General features: G+C 36.4%; 1 protein-coding gene across 1 annotated transcript in view; it reads right to left on the reverse strand.

Annotated features, from left to right (window-relative positions):
* Window positions 1-214: 214 nt before the first annotated feature.
* Window positions 215-25,345, reverse strand: part of RAD23B (RAD23 homolog B, nucleotide excision repair protein) — a 43,391-nt gene continuing 18,260 nt past the window's right edge. Inside the window, exons 3-10 of the mRNA XM_061163476.1 lie at window positions 23,409-23,488; window positions 20,214-20,482; window positions 16,455-16,510; window positions 12,223-12,350; window positions 9,263-9,395; window positions 7,589-7,716; window positions 6,707-6,877; window positions 215-2,032 (exon numbers count right to left, since the gene is read on the reverse strand). Coding sequence (XP_061019459.1) covers window positions 1,919-2,032; window positions 6,707-6,877; window positions 7,589-7,716; window positions 9,263-9,395; window positions 12,223-12,350; window positions 16,455-16,510; window positions 20,214-20,482; window positions 23,409-23,488 — 1,079 coding nt within the window. The 3' untranslated portion in view covers window positions 215-1,918. The remainder of the gene's footprint in view (window positions 2,033-6,706; window positions 6,878-7,588; window positions 7,717-9,262; window positions 9,396-12,222; window positions 12,351-16,454; window positions 16,511-20,213; window positions 20,483-23,408; window positions 23,489-25,345) is intronic.

Genomic DNA, 25,345 nt, shown 5'->3' on the forward strand with positions numbered 1-25,345 from the left:
GAAGCTCCATGTGATCGATCGCCTCCTGCTGTCATTTTCCAGAGAAAGGAAGAGGTGGCTGCTGGTTGCTTTTTTCTCTCCTTTTCTGGTTTTCACTCTGCTCTAAGCAACTAAGTAGCAGATAAAATATCGTCTAAATAAATGAATACTCCATTATCTCACCAGAAATGCCATCCCACTTCCCAACTCATTGCTCTGCCTTGAAAGATGAACATATTTACAAATCCTCATTTTATTCTGAGACATTTTTGCACAATCCATTATAAAACATACAGGTAATACAAAGTCCAAAGGTCTTGTTGTGTTTATGGAATAAACACATGAAGATTAAACTACATGATTAACATGGGAAAAAAATCATAATTTTGTTTATTTTCATAAGAGATAGGTTACGAGTGCATGATGTAAAAGCTTAAAAGTCATCACCAAACTGTGCTAAGGATTATTAAGAGATTATGCAGGATGAAATCTGCGCAAATTCATCTTCTTAACTCAGTATGTAGAAAAAAAATTATTTCTTTAGTCTTTTTAATATTCAGGAAAACAGAGCTCGGGGAAAAAAAAAACAAGTAGACACCTGCCCCCTCTTCATGATCAAATAACAATGCCAACAAAGGAGATTCCAAAGAAAAAAGCTGAGATGAAAAAAATCCAAATAAAAGCCAACACTGCTATTAAGATTTTTCTTTTAATATGCTATGAGATATCTTGATTGTATATTTTCCAAAGTACTATTCCAGCCGCATCTCCCAACCCTTCCAAAAGATTTCGTCAGTCTTTCCAATGCAATAATAGATGCTGGATTGTAGTTCTGTCCACCTTCTCTTTTCAAAAGCAAAATAATCCTAATGACTTTAATGGTCATACATTCTTATCTAATAAGGAAAAAACATTTACAAATATCAGAAACCCAGTTTTGAGACATTTGCATTAATCTTGAACTGAATCAGCATTCTGTGGGTTTTTAAAAAGGCAGCAGTTGGAATTCACGACTTGCTGACAAACACATTTCTGCTGAGGGAAGGGGAAGACAGGGAGAGTGAATGCTGCATTTCTTCATTGGCCCCAAAGTGCTAACTCCACAAAGGGATACATCAAAAGCAAACATGCAACCGTGGTTTTTATAACTTTTTACTGCAATATAACAATGAAGTAAACAGTAATTAGGCAGCTACCAATTTACCCCCCAAAATAAACCAAAAAAAAAAAAAATGTAAACAGAAAAATAACTCTGCCTAGACTTGTACAGCTTCGCAAATCATGTTAGAAGGGTCTCACATTCAATGATCAAGAAATTTAAAATAGCAGTTAATTATTTTCATCTTAAGAAAACGTTCCCCATCTCCCCCCTTCAACCCCAAGTACGTATCATGAAAGAATGGGCTTTTTTACACATTAATTTTATACTTATTTGAAGCAGCAACAAAAACCATCAATAATTTGGCATTTCCATTTATAGTCACTCCCATTTTTTTTTTCCAATTTCACAAAGCCATTATCCAGTGTTGCCATAAAATAGGGACTGTAGATTCTAGGTAGCAAAGATTCTTTCTGAAACCAATGTTAAGTCAAAGAAATATAAAGCAGGGCATTACACTAAATTTCTGGATCTAGTACACTAAAAAGAGTGAAACCTAGGAAAAGTTACCTACTGTTTTATAGAAGAAATAAAGACCTGCAGAAGCTGATTTTTGGTTGTATTTTACACACTGTGTGGATCTGCGGCATCTGCTGACCGAAGCAGACATGCACTGTATATATCCCTGCCCGATATCCTAGGTCCCTCCCCCCCACCCCCGACAATCTACTACCTTATACCAAGTATTGTGGATATGAGCCCAAGTCATCCCAGACAATCCAGTGAACAAAGTTAGTGTAATGCACTGGTGTGAAGTGTGAGATAAAAAAAAAGTCCCTTTCAATCTTCATCAAAGTTTTGCTGTAGAAGAAAATTGGCAGCCAAGTTCTCATTCTTCTCACAAGCAAAATATGCTTGTATCACAAGTCCTTCAGGAAATCCTAATGCCTTTAACTGAAAGAAAAGAAAGAAAACATATTATGGAGTCATCATTGTTTGAAAACATACTATAAAGGATGCAAAAAAGCTTAAGAATGTTACATGAACTCATCCCTTTCTGACAATGGAGTTGCTGTACCATTCAAGGGGCGAGACAGGACTTGGGCCCTTTGCTGCAGCCACTTACAAACTCTCTGCTCCTGGTTAGATCTTCAAGGCCAAACAGACACTCTGATAACACTCACTGGCATTAACACCAAAAATCAGCCGCTGTGGTAGTTTAAAAATAAATGGCCCTACAGCAATCTGTGAATCAGATGGCTTTTAGTACATAGGCGGTGAAGCTATGATGAGAGCAACCTGAGGTGGAGGTGAGTTTAACTACCTAATCCAATTATTTGTTAAAGAAAAAAAAAAAAAAAAAAAAAAGCCACATTCTTACTTAGGGTCAAATATCACTCTTAACCTCCTTGCTTTATGAAACACTTTATACTACAAAAATGTGTGGTCAATTATTAGTAATATTACACAACATACTTTTGAAATCAAGACATACAGTATTCTGTTTTTATCTGCTTAATTTTTATAGCATTTTAAATGGTGATATGATCCATTTAATTTTATTTTCCTAGTCTATTGAAAATCACTTGTGACTCAAGAATCACCGCTTTTGAAAGCTTTTCAACACTCAGGTGAATTAATCTAATCCCCCAGGTACCACACATTTGTCCCTTGCATTAGACTGTATCAAGAAACGACCTTTAAAAACCGGGCAAAAGGCCTAATTCAAGAATGATTATATTCATCCATGAAAGGAGAAGAAACTCAAAAACGATTCTGTTACTTAGGTCTTGTCCAGATTAAAGCTGGGCTAGCTGAAGTAAAAGGCAGATAGGGCACAATCAAACCATATGCTTTACAAAGACATACAATTTAGATTTGAAGACACAAGTATGCTGAAAGTAAAGGATGGAAAAAGATACACACCATGCAAATAACTACACAAAAAGAGAGCTGAAGTGGCTATATTAATATCAGACAAAACAGACTTTAAGATTAAAATTGTTACTAAAAGACATTTTATGATGATAAAACAATCAGAAAGACTTCAAGTGCAACAACAGCTGGAGGCTTCAATATAAGTTCTAAAATGGGTAAGAGAAGGCAGAAGAAAACCTGAAAAAATACTATAAACCAACCAGACCTAACAGACATTTACAGAACACTGAACAACAGCAAATTACACACCCTTCTCAAGTATACACAGAACATCCTCCACAAAGACTATGTCGGGCCAAAAAACAAGCCCCAATGAATTTTTAAGGGTTAAAATTACACAAATTATGTTCTTTGACCACAATGGAATGAACTTAGAAATCAATAAAAGAAGGATATTTGGAAAATTCATAAATATGGAAATTGATAAAACCCTAATCTACAGATCAAAAAAATGACAAAATTAGAAAATACTCTAAGATGAATGAAAATAAAACGTCAATACACTAAAATTTATGGCATGTTGCTGTAGCAGTTCTTGCAGAAGTTTCTGGTTGCAAATACCTACAAGTATACCTCAGAGATACTGCAGATTCGGTTACAGAATACTGCTATAAAGCAAATATGGCAATAAAACAGGTCACAAGAATTTTTGCTTTTCCAATGCATGTAAGTTATATTTACACTATACTGTAGTCTGTTAGGCGTGCAGCAGCAGCATGTCTAAAAACCAATGTATATACCTTAATTTAAAATACTTCATTGCCAGAAGATGCTAACCATCATCTTGACAGTCAAAAACCTTTAGTTGGTAAAAAAGGAAATAACTGCAAAATATAACGAAGTGAGGCACAATAAAACAAGGTATGCTGTGTAATAAGAGATAGTAAATCAATAATCGAAGTTCACGTTAAGAAACTAGGGAAAAAAAAAAAAGAGGAAACTAAATCTAAAGCAAACAGAAGGAAATAAAATAGAGACTAGAAAAATACAGAATCAACAAAACCAAAAATTCTTGTTTTCCTTTAAATCAACAACATTGACAAACCTTTACTGAAATGACAAAAAAAAAAAAAAAACCCTGAGAATTCAAATGACTAAAATCAGAAATAAATGTGGAACATTACTTTTTATAGAAATGAAAGCAATAAGGGAATATTAAGAACAGCTGTATGCCAACAAATTAAGACAACGTATATCAAACAGACAAATTTCTAGAGAAACGAAAACCACCCTGACTCAAGAAAAAAAAAAAAAAACAGAAAACCTCAACAAATCCTATGACAAGAGACTTAATTACTAATCACAAAACTTCCCCAAAAGCCAGGCCCAGATAACTTCACTGGTGAACTGTACCAGCAATTTAAAGAAAAATTAACACCAATTCTTCACTAAGGGAACACGCTCCGTAAGACCAGTACTAGCCTGACACCAAAACCAGACCAGGACACCACAAGGAAACTACAGACCAATAATACTCCTTATGCATGAAGATGCAGAAATCCTCAACACATCACTAGCAGACCAACTCCAGCAACACGTAAGAGCATTTCACACCACGACCACAGAGGATTCATCTCAGGAATGCAAGGTTGAGCCAACACAGAAAAATCAATCAGCACAGCAAAAGTATACTGATAGAAAAAGGGACACAATCACATGATCATCTCAGTCAACACTCAATCTGACAAAATCTCACATCCTTTGTGACAAAAACGTCCAATGTAATAGAAATAGAAGAGCGCTTCCTCAGCCTGATGAAAGGAATCTAATGAAACCCACAGCTAACACCAAACTTAATGGTGAAAGACTTAATACTTCATTTTCCTCTAATATCTGGAACAAGATAAGGATGTTGGCTCTTATCACTGCTATTCAACAATAGAGGAGGTCCTAGCAGGACAATTAAGCAAATAAATATATATACATAATATGTAAGTATTAACAAAGAAAGGACATCTGAATTGAAAAAGAAGTAACACTATGTCTACCTTCAAATGATCTTACATATAGAAATCCTAAGGAACACACACAAACTAAGAAATAACAAATGAATTCAGGAAGGTACACAAAATTGTGTTTTGGTATACAAAACTGCACGAAACACAAAATTGTATCTCCATATAACAATGAACAATCCGAAAACAGAAATTAAGCAAACAATTCTAGGGACTTCCCCAATGGTCCAGTGGTTAAGACTCTGTGCTTCCAATGCAGGCCTCATGGGTTTGATTCCTGGTCAGTGAACTAAGATCCCACATGTGTTGGTGTGGCCAAAAATAAAAAAATAAACAAAAAGAACACAATTCTATTTATAACAGTGTCAAAGAATAAAAATACTTAGAAATAAATTTAGGAAAAGAAGCACAAACTGAAGATTAGAAAATTTCTGAAGGAAATTCAATATGGAAAGACATCCCATTCCATGTTCATGGCTTGGTCAAGACAATATTGCCAACACGGCAACATCCCCAAATTCATCCACTGGAAAAAAAAAAAAAAACCAAACCAAAAACACAAACACAATTATCTATCAAAATCCCATCTGGTTTTCTTTATGGAGAAATTGGAAAAGCTAGTACTAAAATTGATATGAAAATGCAAGGGATCCAGGATAGCCAAAATATTGGGAAAGAAGAAAAAATATGGAGTGCTCACATTTCCCAATTTGAAAGCTTATAAAGGAATAATCAAGACAACGAAGGATTGGCATAAGGATAAACATACGACCAATGGAACAGAATTGAAAGCCCAGAAATAAACAATCATATTTATGGTCAACTTATTTTCAACAAGGATGCCAAGATAATTTAAAAAGCAATATCTTCAATAAACGGTGCTGGGCAACTGAACATTATACAGGCGAAACATACCCATCTAGACTCCTGCACCTCACACTATAAACAAAAAGCTGACTCAAAATGGGGCACAGACATTTCATTATGTAAATGTAGTAAGAGCTATAAAACTCTTTGGGGAAAACAGAGGCTCAAGTCTTCTGACCTTGGGTAAGGCAATGTTCTCTTGTACGACACCAAAAGCGAAAGCAACAAAAAGTAAATTTCTCCAACACAGAAATCAAGAACTAACAGTCTCAAAAAGAAAAAAAAAAGTTACTATAGAACAAGTGAAGCAACTGTCTACTGTCACTTCTATTATTTGAGGGGGTAAAACAGCACAATATATAAAGTATCTTTTAAGAAATACTAGTTATAAACCTTGAACATTTATATGCTTATGTCATAAAGACAAATTAAAGCTCAGATGGTTTTCTAAGTATTAAGTTATTTAATATGCAATTTCTCTGATTTCTACCTCAAAACACTTTGTAAGGTAAGACAGGGCAAGTACTATGATTCTCTCTTTACATGGGGCCCAGAGAAGATGACTGACTAGTCACAGTATCATAAAAATTGGGTTATTGCAATGGCACAACCTGTATGGGTTGACCTGATCAGGGTGAAAAGAGACTCAGAGTATCAGATTCTGACATTCACTATACATATTTTATATAATTCACACATACATATAGTGTTCTATTTGGCTCCATGCAATAGGACTTATCTTCCACGATGGAAATACTCTATATCTAGGCTACCCAATGCAGGAGCCACCAACCCCAGTGACTACTGAGCATTTGCAACATGGCTAGTGTGACCAGGAACTGGATTTTTAGGGTCCCCTTAGACTCACCCTCTCTATAGCTTCCTTCTCCTGCGGCGTCACTTGAATGTAGTTCATGTGGCCACTCCCAGCTTCTGCGATGCCACCACTGCCACCTCCGCCCCCTCCTCCTTGACCACCAGCTTCCTGAACCGGTTCATTTAACATCTGAATAAAATGCTCCTGATGCTGGCTAATTTGCTGCAGTGATTTAAAGAACACAAGAAACAACACACTGATATAAAGCCACCAGAGAAGCTCCTTCCAGGAAAATAAGAACTCTAATACAAATAAGAGAGAAAGCTACAACTCTGCAATTGCATTATTTTAGAATGATTCTGGATTAGTCAGTCTTTGGAAGGATGTGATTTCTTGCACATTAAAGAAACTCAGTATTTCTGAGGGAGGTAAACAGTGAAGAATTAAAAGAATTCAAATTCTCTTTCATAAACACTCCACCCCCCATTACTGTTAAAAAACTACTTGATGGCTAAAAGAAAAAACAAATTATATACGTCTATATATTTGCATCTTCCACAACTAGCAGGCAGTAGAATGCTACTCGAAATTCAAATACTTCATGACCTGAACAATAATATAACCCCACAGGTATGTTTTCTAAGAGGCAGTGCACCTCTAGTGATAAACTTGAGAAAGAGAGATTTAGAAAATTAAACATTCCTTTTTGCGAGAGTTTCTTATATTCTTTAATAAAGTGTTTCCCAGACTTAGTATTTGACTAAATTAACCCCACCCCACCCCCAATTCTCTTTTTATGAGTACCTCTGTAACATTCTCCTGAGGGTAGCTTGGAAGCAGAGTTTATACACCTGGCAGAGGCAAAGGAGTGCTCACTGACCTCTACAAAACGTAATACATCCTAACCATTTTTGAAACTGATTAAACAGTCACCTGAAGTAACTGAGGATTTTCTCGACCTATCTGTTGTAGCAATGCTGGAAGCAGGGAAGGATTCTGTTGAATAATTTGTCTCATCTGTTGAAACTGAGGCTGATTCCGTAAAAATTCAAGAGGGTGTCCTAAAATAAACATGAACATTTTTAAACAAAAATAACAAACATAATTTAGACAGCAAACACTGTGAAGAAAAAAAATGATTTGAGTTCTAAGATGTACATAAAATGAAGTAAGTAATGACAATCTTCAAGTTGTACCAACTTGCAAGTCTTATACTGCAGAAGTTATTCCTACTAGCTCAGGTAGAGTGGGTTTGCCAGGTGGTACTAGCGGTAAAGAACCTGCCTGCCAATGCATGAGACATAAGAGATGCAGGTTCACCCCTGGGTTGGGAAGATCCCCTGGAGGAAGGCATGGCAACTCATTCTAGTATTCCTGCCCGGAGAATCCCATGGACAGGAGCCTGGCGCGCTACGGCCCATGGTGTTGCAAAGACATGACTGAAGCGACTCGGCACAGCAGAGCACACAATGGAGAGAGAACAGAACACTGAAAGACGTTTTCCTACAACTGCCTTGGGCACTCAACTTATCAAATAATACTGAGAACCTGTGCCCTGCATATACTCTAGAAAAAGTATTAAAAGTTGTTTCTGATGCTCCAAAGTTCCTAAGAAATATACATACCAAAACTAAGAAACACAAAAAAACCCTACCATCTTTAATTGTATACAAAGGAATTATGCTTTTGAGGTTATGAAGATTAGTGGGAATTTTCTAGATGTACCTTGTCATCTCCTGAATTATTCAAGACAATCATTCAAATTAAAATGGCCACAGAGCATGGTTATTTTCTCTTCTTTGTGTAACACTACTTTTACAGAAGAAAACAAGACTCAGAAATTAAGTTATCCAATAAATGCCACTGAACGGGACAGCACCCCAACCCTGAACCAAAGCTCTGCTTCCTCCATTTCCATGCTCTGGGAAACTGTACAGAAAGTGCTTAGGGATTTTTATCAACCAGAGCTGACTGCCATAAATAGAGCTAGGAAATACATAAAGGAATGATCTCTTTGAAATTAACAGTTTGAATTACTTTATCAATTTTACAGAAGAAAGAATGAAAGAGAACATGCCCAGGCCTATCACAGGCTCTAGACTTTGCTTTCTAGTCAAACCTTTGCCAACGCCAAGTGTGGGTGCTAGTCAGTAAAGATACCTGAATTCAAGTTTTGCTTTCACCTCTAGACACAAGATATTAAATATACCAGGTTTTACTTTCTTGGTTCTATAATAACTATTGAGATCCTACTGGCTTTGGAATTATATTTTATGATATTTATAAGGAGAGAAAGAGACAAGGTGCGCAAACCATTCTGAATGCCTTCAGAATATAACACTAAGTACAAGCCAGGAAGCACCTCTTCCTTAGAATGAGCTAAAGAGAATATGTCCTTTACCAAAACTGCAGCGATGAAGTTTAATATAAGAGTATCTTTTATATCCACGTAGTACAGTTTCTTCTGGGCCCTTCTCTAACACTAAAAGAGATGTTAAGAATTATGATGCTCTGATAATGAACCTCACCTCAAAAGTATTTCAGGTTAAATTATTTTACACTGAAGATTCATAGCCATTTCCTCCCCATCAAAAGATGCCACTTTACCTCCAGAACTTGTGGTTGTAGTTGTTGCTGTCGTAGTTGCTGCGGCTGCAGCCACTGAAGACTGAGGAGCCCCAGTACTAGCTGCTGGAGGGGGGTCAACCACAGCCTGGCTTTCTCTATCTCCAGGAATTCCCTGTAACATAATTTCCAAGCTTTAGAAGAGTTCATCATTCAAAGTTACTAAGCTAAATATTACACAGAATAAGAGACTATTGAATATCCTTGTCTAATTTCTAAAAGCATCAAACAGATGTCTGCTTCAATTCAAAGTAAAGGATAAAGACTAACAAAATCTGCACATATTCAAGATTAGAAATGGCCTCACTGTGGTGTGGACAAATCCGTATTGCTGTTACATACAGCAGCACTGACCAACGGAACTCTTCATTACGGGACACCTCTATGTTTATGCTGTCCAATAAAAATATCCATTAGCCACAAGTAGCTACTGAGACCTTGAAATGTGGCTAATGGTACTAAGACACTTAAAAAAAGAGTAAGTATTAACTTACTTGTACTTAAGAGTACTCAATAGCTACCTGACTAGACACTGTAGATCTAAGATATAAAGTAGGGAATTTTATTAATTAAAAAAAATAAATCATGAAATGATGTTTATACAGCAACACATATTAATATCTAACACCAAAGTATCAGGCAAGATCCTAAACTTGCATATAATACTATCTAACATTAAAAAGCTAATTATTTAAATTTTCAAAATAGCAACACAAATCTTACTAAGACATATCTGACTTTTTAGTTCAGTGGTTAAGACTCTGCACTTTCACTGCGAAGGGCATGGGTTCAATCCCTGGTCAGGAAACTAAAATCTCACAAGCTGTGTGGTATGGCCCAAAAGAAAGAAAGAAAGAAAAAAGTAAATGGGTATAGAAGAATCTTTAACTTCTGAGTGATAATTTTTCTAAGTTTGTGACATTTATCTTCTGAAGTTATTACAACTTAAAACTGCACTAAGATTTCTGGAATATCCTATTTTGATAAAAATGACTTATAAGACTTCTCATATATAGCTTATCAGATCTTTATGCAATCTTTATAGGTTTTAGAAGAAGAATAGAGGAGAAAATATTGTATATGAATATGAGATGGTTACAGTAATCACTTCCATTTCCCAGTAAATCAGAAGCCAAAATCATAAACATATAAAGAATGAAGGACAATAAATAGCAGGATAATAATTGCTATATTAGATGTTCCCTCTAGGTACTGCGAACCACCCACCAATTCAAACCCTTAAACGAGGAGCTATCAAGTGTGGTCAAACTACATACAGATCAAGGGTCCAAAAGCCTCCATCAAATTCTCAAACAAGTTAGTTAAAGTAAAAAGTTAATCACCACTGCTACAGATCTACCTCAAATTCTCACACAAAGTATTTAGCTTTTTGTTAGATCATTACTTCTTTCTATACACTCACTTTCACTTACATAGTCATCAAAAACTAGCAAGAGTTAAAAGCATCAAAACAGATGCCTCCTTCAACTGAAAGTAAAGAATAACTGTTTCATGAACCTCTCATCTATTCATTTGCATTTGATGCTAAATAGCAGCAACTGTGAAAATAGTAATCCATTTTTTAAACTTCAAGATTTCAAATCTACTGGGTCAAAATATTTGATGACACCATTAAAATTATGCAGAATTCCAAAATCAGGTATAAATTAAAGCCATTCTATAAAAGGAAAGGCAATGTTTTTATGTAATACATGTTTTGGGGGGAGGAATGAGGGGCAACCATAAACAGATCCACAATAACTATCAATCCAGTATGATTCCTCAATTTCAAACTGATAACTAAATGAACTGTCAGTATTTTACAGACTTTCAAGAGGACAATGGGAAAAGAATTCAAGAAATAAAATGATATGTTAAGATTTTCTGAACCTCATGCCAGTAAGCAGGAAATGACTAGAGGAGAAGCAGTTATCTGCTCATGACGGGGACTCTTCCGAAATGCTCTCTGAAAAGGAGCTTCTACCAGAAGCACAACTAGAAACAAGGAATGGATTCAACTGTGAACGGTATTCTCCAAGGAGTTAGGATCTGAGATGATGTTTAGTGTAATTCAGACTTTTGATAATATTCTAACAGACCAAAGACAATTACAGACTAAAATCTTAAGACTAAAAGTTAATCCAATATTATTGCAAACTTTGCTTTTGATCTGTGTCACATCTGTAAAAGACATTCATTGTCATAAATATCAAGGGTTTCAGTCCATGCCCTTAACAATCTATTTCTCAAAAACTTTTACTAGTAGAGGAGTCTACAACCTAAAATTTTCCCTAAATCCTTGTGAAAATCTGGGATCTGAGTTGTCCAGATAAATCAGATTATCTGAACTTTTCAGCAAAATCTCCCAATTTTTAAAAACTAGCTAGAACTAATTACAAAAATTTACATAGTACAAAATTTGACTTGGACTTTCAACTTGAAACTTTCACTCTACACAGTACATCCAGGATCATGTTTGGCAGGCAAAAAAGCTACTAAAATGCTAGATTCAATTAGTTTTAAAACCTGCCCCACCCCCAGCCCTTTAACACACAACTCTCATCCTTAGAGGATGGTATAACTGGGTTAGACGCTACTACTCCAAGTGGATAGCTAATTTTAAAATTCATTTAGTCACATTTTCTGATTCAAAGTCTTATCACCATCTTTTAGAAGACGTTATACTTTATTAACAGAAAATGTTAATGCACTAAGAAAAGTACTGGGTTGACCAAAAAGTTTGCTCTGATTTTTCCATAAGATACAACAGAAAATCCCAAAAGAACTTTTGGAAAACCCAATAAATGTCAAGAAAAGCATTATGCAAATTAGCATACATCATTATTATCTTATGAACTGCTATTGTTTCTTTAAAATTTAAGAAGTTTCTTTGAGATTTCATTCTTAAACAACTAGAACAAGGAAAGCAAAATGCTTCTCACCATTAAGAGATACTCCACGGCTCTGTCAGGGTTGTTGAAACTGGCTCTCAGGGCTGCAATTACTTGCTCTCGTTCATAGCCCATTGACATGATCTCAGTTACCATATTCTCGTAAGACTGACCTGTCACTAAAAAAAGATGTGTGTGTGTGGATGGAAGAAGGGAAAGGGGAAAAGAGAAAGAAAATTTAATAAACAAACATTCTCCACATAATTTCAGTGTGTATGTATGCATACACTGTCAGGCACTATAATGTTAGGAATACAACGATGAGTAACTAAAACACATATACAACTACTACAACATACATGTGGTAGGTAGAATAATTCACCTCCTCCCATCCATAGAAACTATAAATAAGTTAGGTTACAAGGCAAAGGGGAATTGAGGTTGCTAATCAGCTGACTTTAAGATAGGGAAATCATCCTGGATTACCTGGGTGGGTCCAATGTAGGGATAAGGGTCCTTAAAAGCAGGAGGGAAGCAGATGAGAGGGTCAGAGAAATAAGTGGGGGCAAGTTAGAGAAAAAAGCAGAGGCAGAGATGCTATGTACTTCTCTGAAGACAAAGGAAGGAGCTATGGCCAAGGTATGTGGTCAGTCTCCTAGAAGTTGCAAAGGACACAGAGCAGATTCTCCCCTGGAGGCTCCAGCAAGGAACGCAGCTCTGGTTTTAGCCCAATGATTTAGTCCCTTTATTTTAGTCTAGTGAGCTCCACGTCAGACTTCTAGCCTACAGTAAGGTAATAAATGCGTTGTGTTATACGACTAAGCTGTGATACGGAGCAGCAATAGAAAACTAATACAGTATGTTAAACATATAATAAAAATATCAAGCACAAAGGTAACACAAACATAAAACAGAATTAGGAAGTCAAGGCTGGCATCCTGGAAGAGGACACAGATGAACTGATTTTTGAAAGCAAGAAGCAGGGACATTTCAAGCAACTGTACTGTAATAAGTTGTTTTCCTTTGACACCTTTTACTATCAAAGTGGAGGGGGAAAAGGGGTTGGAAGCGAGAAAGTCAGAATGTCTCATACCATGTAAAATGATACAATTATCTCTGTAAATCATTTCCCAGAGATCTCTCCAACCCCAACTCACTCTTCATGGAAATGTCAGACAACACTGATTTAAAGCAAGTTTTCCTAACACCTAGTGATGATGAGCATCTTTTTATATTTCTGTTGAACTTTTGTATATCTTCTTTGTTGAAATATCTGTTCAAGTCCTTTGCCCATTAAAAAAATTTTTTTTTTACTTTTTACTATTGAGTTGTATGAGTTCTTTATATATCAAGGATGTTAACCTATCATATACATATATATGGCTGCAAGTATTTTCTTGCCATTCCATAAGTTGTCTTTTGACTTTGTTGATGGCAAACTTTTCAATGAAGTTCTAACAGCTATGAAAGTATAGCTTAAAAAACTAAGTATCACTGAGCAAATTCAACATTTGGTATCTTGTTTAATGACTTTTCCCGTCCTATTCCATTAAGTACTTAAGCTATTTCAACTTTTTAATTACCCACTGATACAATTCTAGCACAAAGCATTCAAGTGTCAATATACTTTCAGTAATCTAGGTCTCAGATACAGAAAACAGTATCAATAATAAAATTAAGTGCTGTGGAGTATCAGAACTATACTATTTTAACATAGTGTTTCTCACTCAATTCTCACAAGAACTCTGTAAGAAAAGTTTACTTCCCCCTCCTTTTAAACATAATGAGGCTAAGGCTTATTAGAAACAGTAACAGTTTGATCAGCAACTATTAAGGCATGGTGCAGACACAAACACAAGCTGTCTAGACCCTAGAGCTCCCACACCTAATCCGTAATGCCATGCCTTCTAATTAGTCAAGTTATAAAAACTCAAACAGAAGTGTCTACATGCAGGCTGGGTACATTTTAGATCCTAAAGGTAAGAGAGAAATGACTCCTAGAAAAATTAGGGATAATGGACAACATCAGCCAGAGCTAATGAGACTGAAGAAATAGTGATGAAGAAAATGTGATTACGAATGAATTCTGAACTTATCATCTAGGATAGGAGGTGTTGTGAAAGGAACAATGACCTCACTAGACCTGGCTTTTAGAAACTCCACTGTGGCAAGAAATAGACCAGTTAAGAGAATAATACTAGAATACTAGAGCATCAGGAAGGTAGGGACGTGTGAGCTGAGGCAATTAAGTGGGAGGAGAAACAAAGATTTCAGAGACTTTAAGAAGGAGATCAACAGGACTCCTAGTCTCACTGGCCAAGAGAGAAAGAGGTCAAGGTTGATGCTAATACTTTGGCAGAGCGTGGATGATGATGGAAGCAAACAAGGAACAAGAGAGAAGAATCAGAGGAATAAAAAATTTGTCAATTTTGAACCTAAGGAGTTTATGGAGGTTAAAGGTTTTCCAGCTGGCAGCTTAAAGAATGAGACTCAGAAGTCAAGAGGGATATACGTACTGGAGTTTTAATTTTGAGAATCCTTAAAAGTACAGTTGACCCTTGAACAATGTAGGTTTGAACTGTGCAGGTCCACAAATAATCGGATAACTGCATTCCTAGCATACTTTTATATGACCCATGGCTGGCTGAATCTGTAGATGCATAACTATGGATAGAGGCCTGTACATAAAGTTATAGATGGATTTTTGACTACACAGAATTGATGGCCCTAACCCCTGTGTTATTCACGGGTCAACTGTGTGTGGGTGGTATTTACTATTCCCATGGTCTGAACTTTGAACTATGACCTAGAGCAGAATCCTAGAAAAAAACCCATAGATTTAAGCACCAGGTAAGACAGAAAGAATTAACCAGGAAGCCTGAGGAAGGAACAGTCAGAGATACAGTTCAAGAAAAGAGAGGTGTCACAGAAGCCAAAGAAGCAACATTTAAAGAAGCAGGGTATCAACGTAAAGACTGGATGAATTAAAGATTAAAGGGTAAAGGGATCCTGAGACTGTAACGGCAGTTATAAGAGATGCAGATATGAAAAGTAAGACACCACCACCAGAGACCACAGCAGGAGCAACTAGAGCTGTGCATTCCTGGGCTCCTGCCAGGCAGCGTCAACGCATTCCAACTGACGCGTAACAGCAACAGCCAGAGCCTCCAACAGCATCGGGGGAAGTGCAGGCCGTTTCCAGCTCTGAGGCTACAGAGCATTTTACACATCCCTGGGTAATCTTGAGCTGTTCCAGAACCTCTGTAACCATTTCCTAAGATTAAGCTTTTACTGTATGAAATAGAGTGATTTCTGTTTTCCTGCTTGCTGGACTCTAAACTCATACTCAGATGGTGGCAGAGTAATCCCAGAAAAGTCCTCACAGGTATGAATGTGGGTTTGGTACATCCAGGTGATCTTAGGTTGACTAAACAACTATTTTGCACCTATGTGCTATGGGCAACTAGCCAGCTTTTTACATGGCAATCAGGGCATCACAGAGTTCAAGCTCAATTAGGTCAGAGGGCCAACCCCGTATCTTATGCGATACTACTGCTGTTGGAACCTTGCTGCTGCAGCAGCTACACAGGGAATCCAGAAGCCCACACTCTACGGAAGCTGCCATTCCCACCTACTCCCAGTCCTCCACCTCCCCACCACTGCCTGTAGTACAGAAGCGCACCCAAGGGCAGGAGCGGGGTTGCCAGCAAACAGACCAATAATGAGCGCTTACAGCAGGCACTGTACCAGGGACAGTCACAACGGGAAAATGGGCAAAAAACCCAAACTTATTTTGACAGATGTAAGTGTGAAAAGAAGATGGAAAGACATTACTCAACAGGTAAAAAGTCAGGATAAAAAGGTATTTTCACTGTAAGTACAATACAAGCAACAAGATGCGGATGGGGACCTACAGGGCTACAAATTGGAATAAAGGCTGGAGGAGAATAAAGACGAAATGTGAGACAGATTTCATAACATCTTACACTCATTTCAAAGACACTTCATAATAAACCTATACAGAGATTAAACTTCATTTTAAAACCCATATTTGGAAAATGGAAAATGTATCTGCTTTAAAGAAAGAAGTATGCTTAACTCTTAACAGCACAATTTAAATGATTCAATATGTAGAACATTAACTTACAAAGTCTTCAGTAACACCAATTATCTAAATCATTTAACTACCTGACTATAAACAACCATGAAAATGAATACTTTCATGATCTAGAGAAATGAAACCTCTTCCCTCTTATAAAGTAATTTACTATGTAGACACTTACCAAGTGCACTTGTTGCATCTTCAAAAAGGTTTGACCGAGAAGAGTCACCTGATGTACTGCAAAATGTTTTTAGAAAATCATGTATCAGAAAGTATGTAAAATTTACCTTAAAGCTTAGCAACTGTCCAATTTGTACAGACTCTTTGATTTTAATTAAATGTATAAGTCTGGCTACAGTGTTTAAAAAGGCTTCCAGATTAAAATCCAAAGCTTTATCCATAACATTTATGGCTTGGGAAGAATTTTAATACTCATTCTGCTCTGCAAATCCATCATTTAAAGAACTTACAAAAGTTAAATAATCTGTTTAAGTCAAATCACAGTCAAAGAAATACTAAAGGCTGTACGTGATAAACAGCACATGTAGAAACTGCATTTGGCTGGAAAGGCCTGGGAAGTCTTTATACAGTAGAATTTCATTTAGCTCTTATAGTTAGGTTCTGAACACAGAAAAATACTGCAAGATAGTATTCAAAGAAGGAACACAGCATTAAAAACATGCAGAGGTGGGATAGACCCGAGCTGTAACCAAGTTTTAAGCCAGTTTAAAAGGACTAAGTTTTCATGGGACTTCCTCGGTGGCCCAGTGGCTAAGACTCCATGCTCCCAATGCAAGGGGCTGGGGTTTGATCCCTGCCGGGGAACTAGATCCTACATGTCACAACTAAGACTTGCTGCAACCAAATCATATTAAAAAAAAAGCAACAGAGGCATCTCCTGATCTCCCAAATATATTAAAAAAACAAAAGGACTAAGTTTCTGTTAGGCAACTGAAGAAGATGAGCCTAGAAAACAAAGTAGACACAAATACAATAATGAAAGACCAGGAAGAGAAGGCCAAAGAAAAATGAGGTTCACAAAACTGGTAAAGACAGCAGTTAGCAATTTAAATTACAACATACACAAACACAATATATACATATACCTGTGTCCCAATTTTACAAACGAAACTTAGTAGACTTCAGTTCTGAGAAAACCCTACAGCACAGCAAGACAACAGAAATACCTAACTTTGAATTCATAAATTACTTTGTAAGCTTCAGTCAGTTCTTCCCCAATACAATGAGGTCCAGCATTAGTACCCTTGTATCCCCCGGGTGTGTGGGCAGGGTTACTGCTGCCAAGTGCCTGGCATCCTAACACTCAACATGATTGGTAAGCGTAAAACAATCATTTGGTATAATTTTCAACGTACCTTCATTAACTAACGTGTAGAAGGCCAAACTTCAAAATGAAGTTTTTGAACTATAGTTCAACACTATATACACATATACATATATGGGAAAAAACTCTCCTGCCCTGGACCCCTACCCAGAGACAACCACTACTAGTAGTTTCTACATATTCACTTGTCTTACTGTTGTGTTTTGGAATAAACGCATGTCAGAAGAACTACAATTGCCTCAATTTTTCCCAGAGAGGCATGACATTTCATTTAATTGATCAAATCAAACTAGTAAGAATCTGTTTGGTTTCCAATCTTTAAATTCTTTCTGTACTCAAATTTATTAATCATTTCTTTCATGACTTTTTTGCATTAACATTGTTTTTCCCATGGTCTCCTCTAGTTTATGATTTCACTTCTACATTAAATCTTTCTCTATTTAAAATTTACTTACTCTTTTTCCTTTGTGCCACACTGTGCAGTATATTCCCCCACCAGTTAATCAAACCCATGCTGCTTGCAGAGCCGCAGTAACTAAACCACAAGGGAAGTCCCTAAAACTGATTTTTATAAGATGACCTCCAGGTGGCTAGACATTTACCCCATCAGCATTTCCCAGAGTGGTCTGAAATTATTCTTATCTCATATTAAGTCCCTGTATGTATATTGGTCTGTTTCTAGACTACTATTTCACCAAGTAGCCCTTCTAATAAGAGCCATTCTAAATTTGTAATCACTACCATGCATAATACATTTTATTATGTGGCAGAATTAATTAGACCCCTCATTATTGTTCTTTTATAGAACAATTTGTGCTGCTTTTGCATACTTTTTTCTTTTTAAACCTTACAGATAACACTGAGATACTGTTTACTGCTACTGCTAAGTCACTTCAGTTGTGTCTGACTCTGTGCGACCCCATCCCTGGGATTCTCCAGGCAAGAACACTGGAGTGGGTTGCCATTTCCTTCTCCAATGCATGAAAGTGAAAAGTGAAAGTGAAGTCGCTCAGTCATGTCCGACTCTTCGTGACCCCATGGACTGCAGCCTACCAGGCTCCTCTGTCCATGGGATTTTCCAGGCAAGAGCACTGGAGTGGGGTGCCATTGCCTTCTCCAAGATACTGTTTAACCACCATTCAAATCCTGATTCTGCCTTAGCACTCCTCCCCTTCCCCAGGGGAAACCATCTCATCAGTTAAGTGATGTCCCTCTGCCACTGTCTCTCTGCACATTAGCATGCTCACCCACAGAAAACATCAATGTTGTCATGTGGTTTTTGTTTGGTTTATGGTTACTGACTCTACTGTTCTGCAATCTGCTTCTTTTCACTTGATAACAAAGCCTTGAAACCACATTCATTTAATATGCATATATACTGCATACTTTACCTGGCCTACAGTACTGGATATTAGAGTTTCTTAAACTTTAGGAAGCCTAAGAATTCACCAGGGTTATTATTTAGTCGTTCAAGTCGTATCTGATTCTTTGAGACCCCATGGACTGTGGCATGCCAGACTTCCCTGTCTTTCACTATATCCCTAGGGGACTCTACTAGAATTCACTAGTAAAGCTTCTTAAAAACAGACTTCGAGGACCCAAGAGTACAGAATTCTGATTTATAGAGGTCTGGGGTGGAGCCGAAGAATTAATTTCAGAGTAACTCCCAGTGATGTTGATGCTGCCTGTTTACTACCACACTACGGAGAATCCCATGGACAGAGGAGCCTGGCAGGCTATAATCCATGGGGTCGCAAAGAGTTGGACATGACTGAGCAACTATCACTCAATGTGAATAAGCCCAGTTCTCTAATATGAACAAATAACAAGTCAAGTCATGCTCTTACTAATGGAATTTAAGTTAGTTCCAATTTGTCCTCAATTACAAGCAATACAGTCCCTGTGCACAAGTTTGATTTCTCTACAGTAGATATCAAGAAGTGGAATTTGCACTGTAATATGTAGTCTTTACTGTCATCCACACTTTACAGATGAGGAAAAATCCAAAGATGTTAATTTCTTTTCTAAGGTTGCTGCTGCTGCTAAGTCGCTTCAGTCGTGTCCGACCCTGTGCGACCCCATGGACGGCAGCCCACCAGACTCCCCTGTCCCTGGGATTTTCCAGGCAAGAACACTGGAGTGGGTTGCCATTTCCTTCTCCATTTCTAAGGTTAAGACCAAATATCAGACCCGAACACAATACTACGTAGCAACTGGAAAAACTTACTGATATGGAAAGATGTTGATGACAAATGTGACAACAGTCAAATAATATACAACAAATAATGATCGGGGGACAATGTCAAGTTGTTTATATGTCAAGCTATAATATACTGTCAGGTTATTTTATAATTCTTATTCTTTTGCGTCATTTGTATTTCCTAACTTTTCTATACGAAAGTTTTTTTCCTTTCTCCCTAGGAGAAAACAAAAATCCAATTATGTAAATTTAAACAGACATAAAAAGCGCACTATTTTAGTCAGGGTTCAAAGTTTAGATAGAATGTTTGATCCACACATTAATCAAAATAAATGCATGCATGAAGTACTGTTATGAACATACTCCTATGCAATGTCCTAGAGTCCAGTTCTTACCTGTCAGTTGATGTTGGGGTAGTGGCCACTGGTGTTTCTACCGGCCTCTCTGCAGGCTTCTCTTGTTTCGTTGCACTAGCAGGTGCAGGTTCAGAAGATGCTATCGTTGATGCTGGAGTGACAGATGCAGGTGTGGGAGTGGGAGCCAAAGTGGGGGCAGGGGCTGGGGCCTGAGTCACAGCTGGTGCTGTGGAGGAACTAACTGTGGTAGTGGTGGCAGAATTTGATTGCTGAGTTGTAGCTGGTGCTGGTGTTGTCACTGCTTTGGGCTAAACACATTACAAAGCAAAATCATGCATTATGATAAAATACTACATTATTACCTGACCTCTGGATGCTATAAACAAACATAACAATACTAATACAAATTTGTAGATTTAAAACAATTTTGTAAGGTGACATAATGAGTAATCAACAGGAGCAATCTGAATCATCATTTATGTTACACTTTCAAAGCTGGTAAGCGCATATATATCAACTATCAATCTCAATTAGTTCTAGTCAATGGTTTCAGTCTTAGGATCATTACGAAAAAGAACCAAAAAAGCAAATATTTTAAAACATAAAGAATGTATATATCCAAAATAACTAACTAAATAAATAAAAGAAACACATAATTCACCCCCAAACTTCATAATTAAAGTTTCTTGGTTACAACTTCAAAGTATTTATCGTCATTTGAAAGCATTATGAAAATAACTTCCTTGAAATTAAAGTATAAACACAAGTATGATTAACGAACATGCCAGATAATCTGCTGTATTTTAGAAGAGGAAAGAAAATCCCAATGTTGACCAGAAGCCAACGATTTAAGTACAAAGAGACTAACACTACTTTGAGATGTATACATAGTTAAACAGAGGCCAAATAAAGTTATAACTGCATGCTCAGCTCTTTCTGAACTAAAATCAGAGCCGTAAGTATTCCCACCAAGCAAAAAGCAGTTACATATGAATAAAAAATCATACTACATGAGTTTTATCTTTCTCCGAAGGCCTATTAATGCTCACAATCTACTTAGTTCATAACTTTCCTAAGGTAAAAAGGTAACTGATTTGCTGGAAGATGAGATTAAAATTCAACATAGTTGCCCCAAGTATAAATCAACAAACTGTAAATGAGTTGGATTTGTGTCTTACTCTAATTGAGCTAGTATAGAGTGTATTGGGAAAAAGTGTCTTGTGCAAGGTAGGGGGATGGGATGTAGCATTTGCTCCCTCCTTTGCCTGTATTAAGAGTCTGAATTTGGCTCTGTAATTTTTACTGCCAACATAATTCCCTGCAAATTATTAATGTTCTATAACTCCAACTAGATAAGAATATAATTTAAATGCATTCTGCCCATTTACTATTTCCCTTAAGATCAATATAATACTGTGACTATATATATATTAGTTATATATATATAGTGGTTCCTATATGTATTATATAATTATGTTTTATATATTATAGTTATATATGTAATATATGTGATAGTTATATATTATATATAGTGATCAATATAATAGTACAGTATACCATGTCCTCAAGGTCTCTGTTGCCACAAAGAACTTTTTAAACCTCACTCTAAATAGTACCAAACCTATCTGCTTTTCAAAGGTCCTCTGTTTAACTTTTGATATTAATAGTTTTTTCTCTCTTCTTTGTAATAAGAGAATTTCTCACTGCTTCCAAAATGTTTAACTGTAGCAGTCTTCTTCCCCTTCTAAAAGCTGGCCTAAGTAAAATAAAAATCTGCTTGGCTCCAAAGTGGCTGTTTTTCAAACGCCATGCACCTATTCTGAGACCCAGCCTGCTGAACTCTTAGTTATGTTCTTAACAGTCAAGGTTACCATAATACTAAAAGAAATAAGACCATAACAAATACATACCCAAATGTCTGTGGCTACCAGACATACTATGTATGATAAAATTAAATGAGGGAATATTATTCAGCCCTAAAAAGGACAAATTCTGGCACATGCTACAATATGGACAAACCTTGAAGACATTTTATGAAGGAATATTAATAAACAAGTCACAAAAGGAAAAATACTGTATGATTCCACTTATATGAGGTATAAAGTGTAGTCAAATACACAGAAAAGAAAATAGAGGTGTCGGGCTGGGGCAGAGCATGGGTATTTACTCTTTAATAGGTACAGAGTTTCAGTTTGGGAAAATGAAAAAAGTTTTAGAAATGGATGGTGGTGACGGCTACATAACAATGTGAATGTATTTAATGCCAAGGAACCATACACTTAAAAATGATTAAATCTGTAAATTTTATGTTGTGCATTTTATCAGTTTTTGAAAAAACTAGTCGAGACAAAGTTTCCTCATATGATTCTGTTCATCTGTATTTAAAGTTTAATATTTTAATAATTAAGTGCTTAAATATATGTAACAAAATATTTAAAAAATTAACCTCAATACATATGAAATGTTTAGCTGCTTTTTGTTTCTCACTACAAAAGTATGCAGTAATTAAAATCCGTTTGTTCAACTCTTATTTTCTACTTCATTTTTCCTTTGAGAATTAAAAAGTCTTTGACAAACTGGCTTCCAATTACCATTTAAATTTAGTTTGGGTGCTATAAGTAACATTATTCTTCTCAGATTATTGGGGGTTCAGAATTTAGATCATAATTCAATCTTAAAAATGAGCGGCATAAGTACTGCCACTCCTCTATTTGTCTTAAATCCCTACTGCATATTTATCTATCTTTCTGTCTTTCCCTTTTTCTAGTTTCTAAAAATCTATCTTATTGACTAAAAAATATCACTGAAATTTTTAGTCTATATGCCTTTTTGGCCTTGAGGCATTTATTACATCTAGTACATCATTTAGCCAAGTCCTTTTAAAGCATTCTTAATAAAAACTATAAAATAAGAAACAAGAATCACATTCTCTTATTACATAATTTGTGATTTTACTAATCTAACAATACCTAATAATGTTTAACATGACATTTCATGTACCAATTCTTTCAACATATTTAAAATTATGCTCAAACTACAAATACATAAAACTATTAACTTTATGGTTGACTCAAAGCAAACTGTTAACATGCTTAATAACTATTAAGTGCATGCCACTATGGATGTATATATACTGTTTTCACTTAAAAATTAAGTATAAAGAAAGACTTGGAACTTTTTCTTTTTCTAAACTCACATGGATAAAGATATATATACAAGGAGGCTGAAACTTACTTTTGTCACCATAACTACCACGAAGTTTTTCTCATCAATTTTATATTCTTTTAGAGCAGTATCATCATTGAGGATTTTGCCTAGTACATTAAGAAACAAACATATTATTAAAGGCACCATAAACTGTCTTACACTGAGGTTAAAACAATCATAAACATTAATTTTATCAATTGAAACTTTCCCCAAAGAAAAACATTAACCAATCAGCCAAGATAAACATAAATGGATACAAGATTAGTTAAGAAGGCATGAGCATCTGACTAAAAGCAAACACAAACGTTGTCTGCAGATATCTGAAGCCAAAGCATTTCTTAAAAAGTATTTATAACAATAATCAAAAAAAAGACTTGCTGGGTAAGGAGACATTAACTAGGTCCTGAGAAACGGAAGATCATGAAAACAAATAAAATTCAATTCTGAGATGCTCAAAGATCCACCCCCAACCCGGCCTGGGAATAACCTATAAACCCTCTTAATGGAAGGAGAAAAGATCTTCTTACTCCCACAAATACTGGATACCTGCAACACAGAAATGTTTCACTGCCATAAAAAGTAAGATACTCATAATGACTTGGTACACAGAAATGGCAAGATACAGAACTGAGTAAGCCACATGGACTATGTAAGACTTCGGTCATGCAGAATGACAGATGTAAGGTCAGGATTCCTTCAGGCTTCCTTTTCCTTGAAATTAGTTTTCCATTTTTAAAGTTATTGAATCAAAAGCTGCAAGCATTAAGACAAAATGGAACAGTGTCTCTGCATAGGAATGAAAAACACAAGCCAAGAATAGGAACCAGAAATTCTAGTTTTCTATCTGCCACCAACTACCTATGCCTCTTCAGGCTTCTGAGTCCTCATCACAGGGCTGGTGTTTCCTCTAAACTACCTCAGTTAAGAAAGTACTACAAAATCTTTATTTAAAAACAGACAAGAATCCAGGGGTAAGTCAAGATCCACCTTACTGACATGGGCAATCAAAGTGCTCAGTATTTCTTCTAAAGAACACAGAAAACAATTTTCACCACAAAATTCACCTATCAAGTCTATTTTTAACATACATTTTCCTGGTTATTAGTGAGGCCAGTTAATTTGCAACTTCCTACTCATATCCTTTGTTGTTTTTTAATTGGGTCATCCTTTTCCCTATTGATTTGTCAAGAGCTCTTTATATAATCTGAATATTAATCTTTTTTTCCCCTGTCACTTATTGTATTGTCTTTTGACATAAGGTTTTCTGTAGTCTTCAGTCAATTTTGGTATTGTATTTGAAAACTGATAAACTTGTCGCTTCCCTGGTGGTTCAGTGGTTAAGAATCCACCTTTCAATGCAAGGGACACTGGCTCAATCCCTCGTCCCAGATGATCCGACATGCCACGGAGCAACTAAGCCTGCAAGCCGCAACTAGTGAGCCCAAGTACTGCAACCACTGAAGCCCATATGCCTCAAGTCTGTACTCCACAAGAGAAGCCACTGCAGTGAGAAGCCCACACACCACGAGGGACAGTAGCCCCTGCTCCCGGCAACCAGAGAAAGCCCACGCACCACAACTAAGACCTACCATAGCCAAAAAATAGAACATTTCAACAGATTACAAAAGATGCTCAGTTTGATGAGAAAACTAAAGAAAACACATGCAGAACAATAAGATTGGACGCCTGTCTTGTACCACTCACAATGATTAACTTGAAATGGATCAAAGACTTAAACATAAGGGCTGTTACCATAAAACTCCTGAAAGAAAATGTAGGGAAGAAAGCCAGCAACTGTGACTTTGCCAACAATTTTTTGGGTATCACAAAGAAAGCGCGCACACACACAAAATTCAACAAATGGACTACATCAAAGTCAAAAGCTTCTGCACAGCAAAATAAACAATTAAAATGAAAAGAATTCTACAGAATGGGAGAAAAATTTCAAAAACTATGTATCAGTT

Source organism: Dama dama, chromosome 16, assembly GCF_033118175.1.
Source record: "Dama dama isolate Ldn47 chromosome 16, ASM3311817v1, whole genome shotgun sequence".
NCBI lineage: Eukaryota > Metazoa > Chordata > Mammalia > Artiodactyla > Cervidae > Dama > Dama dama.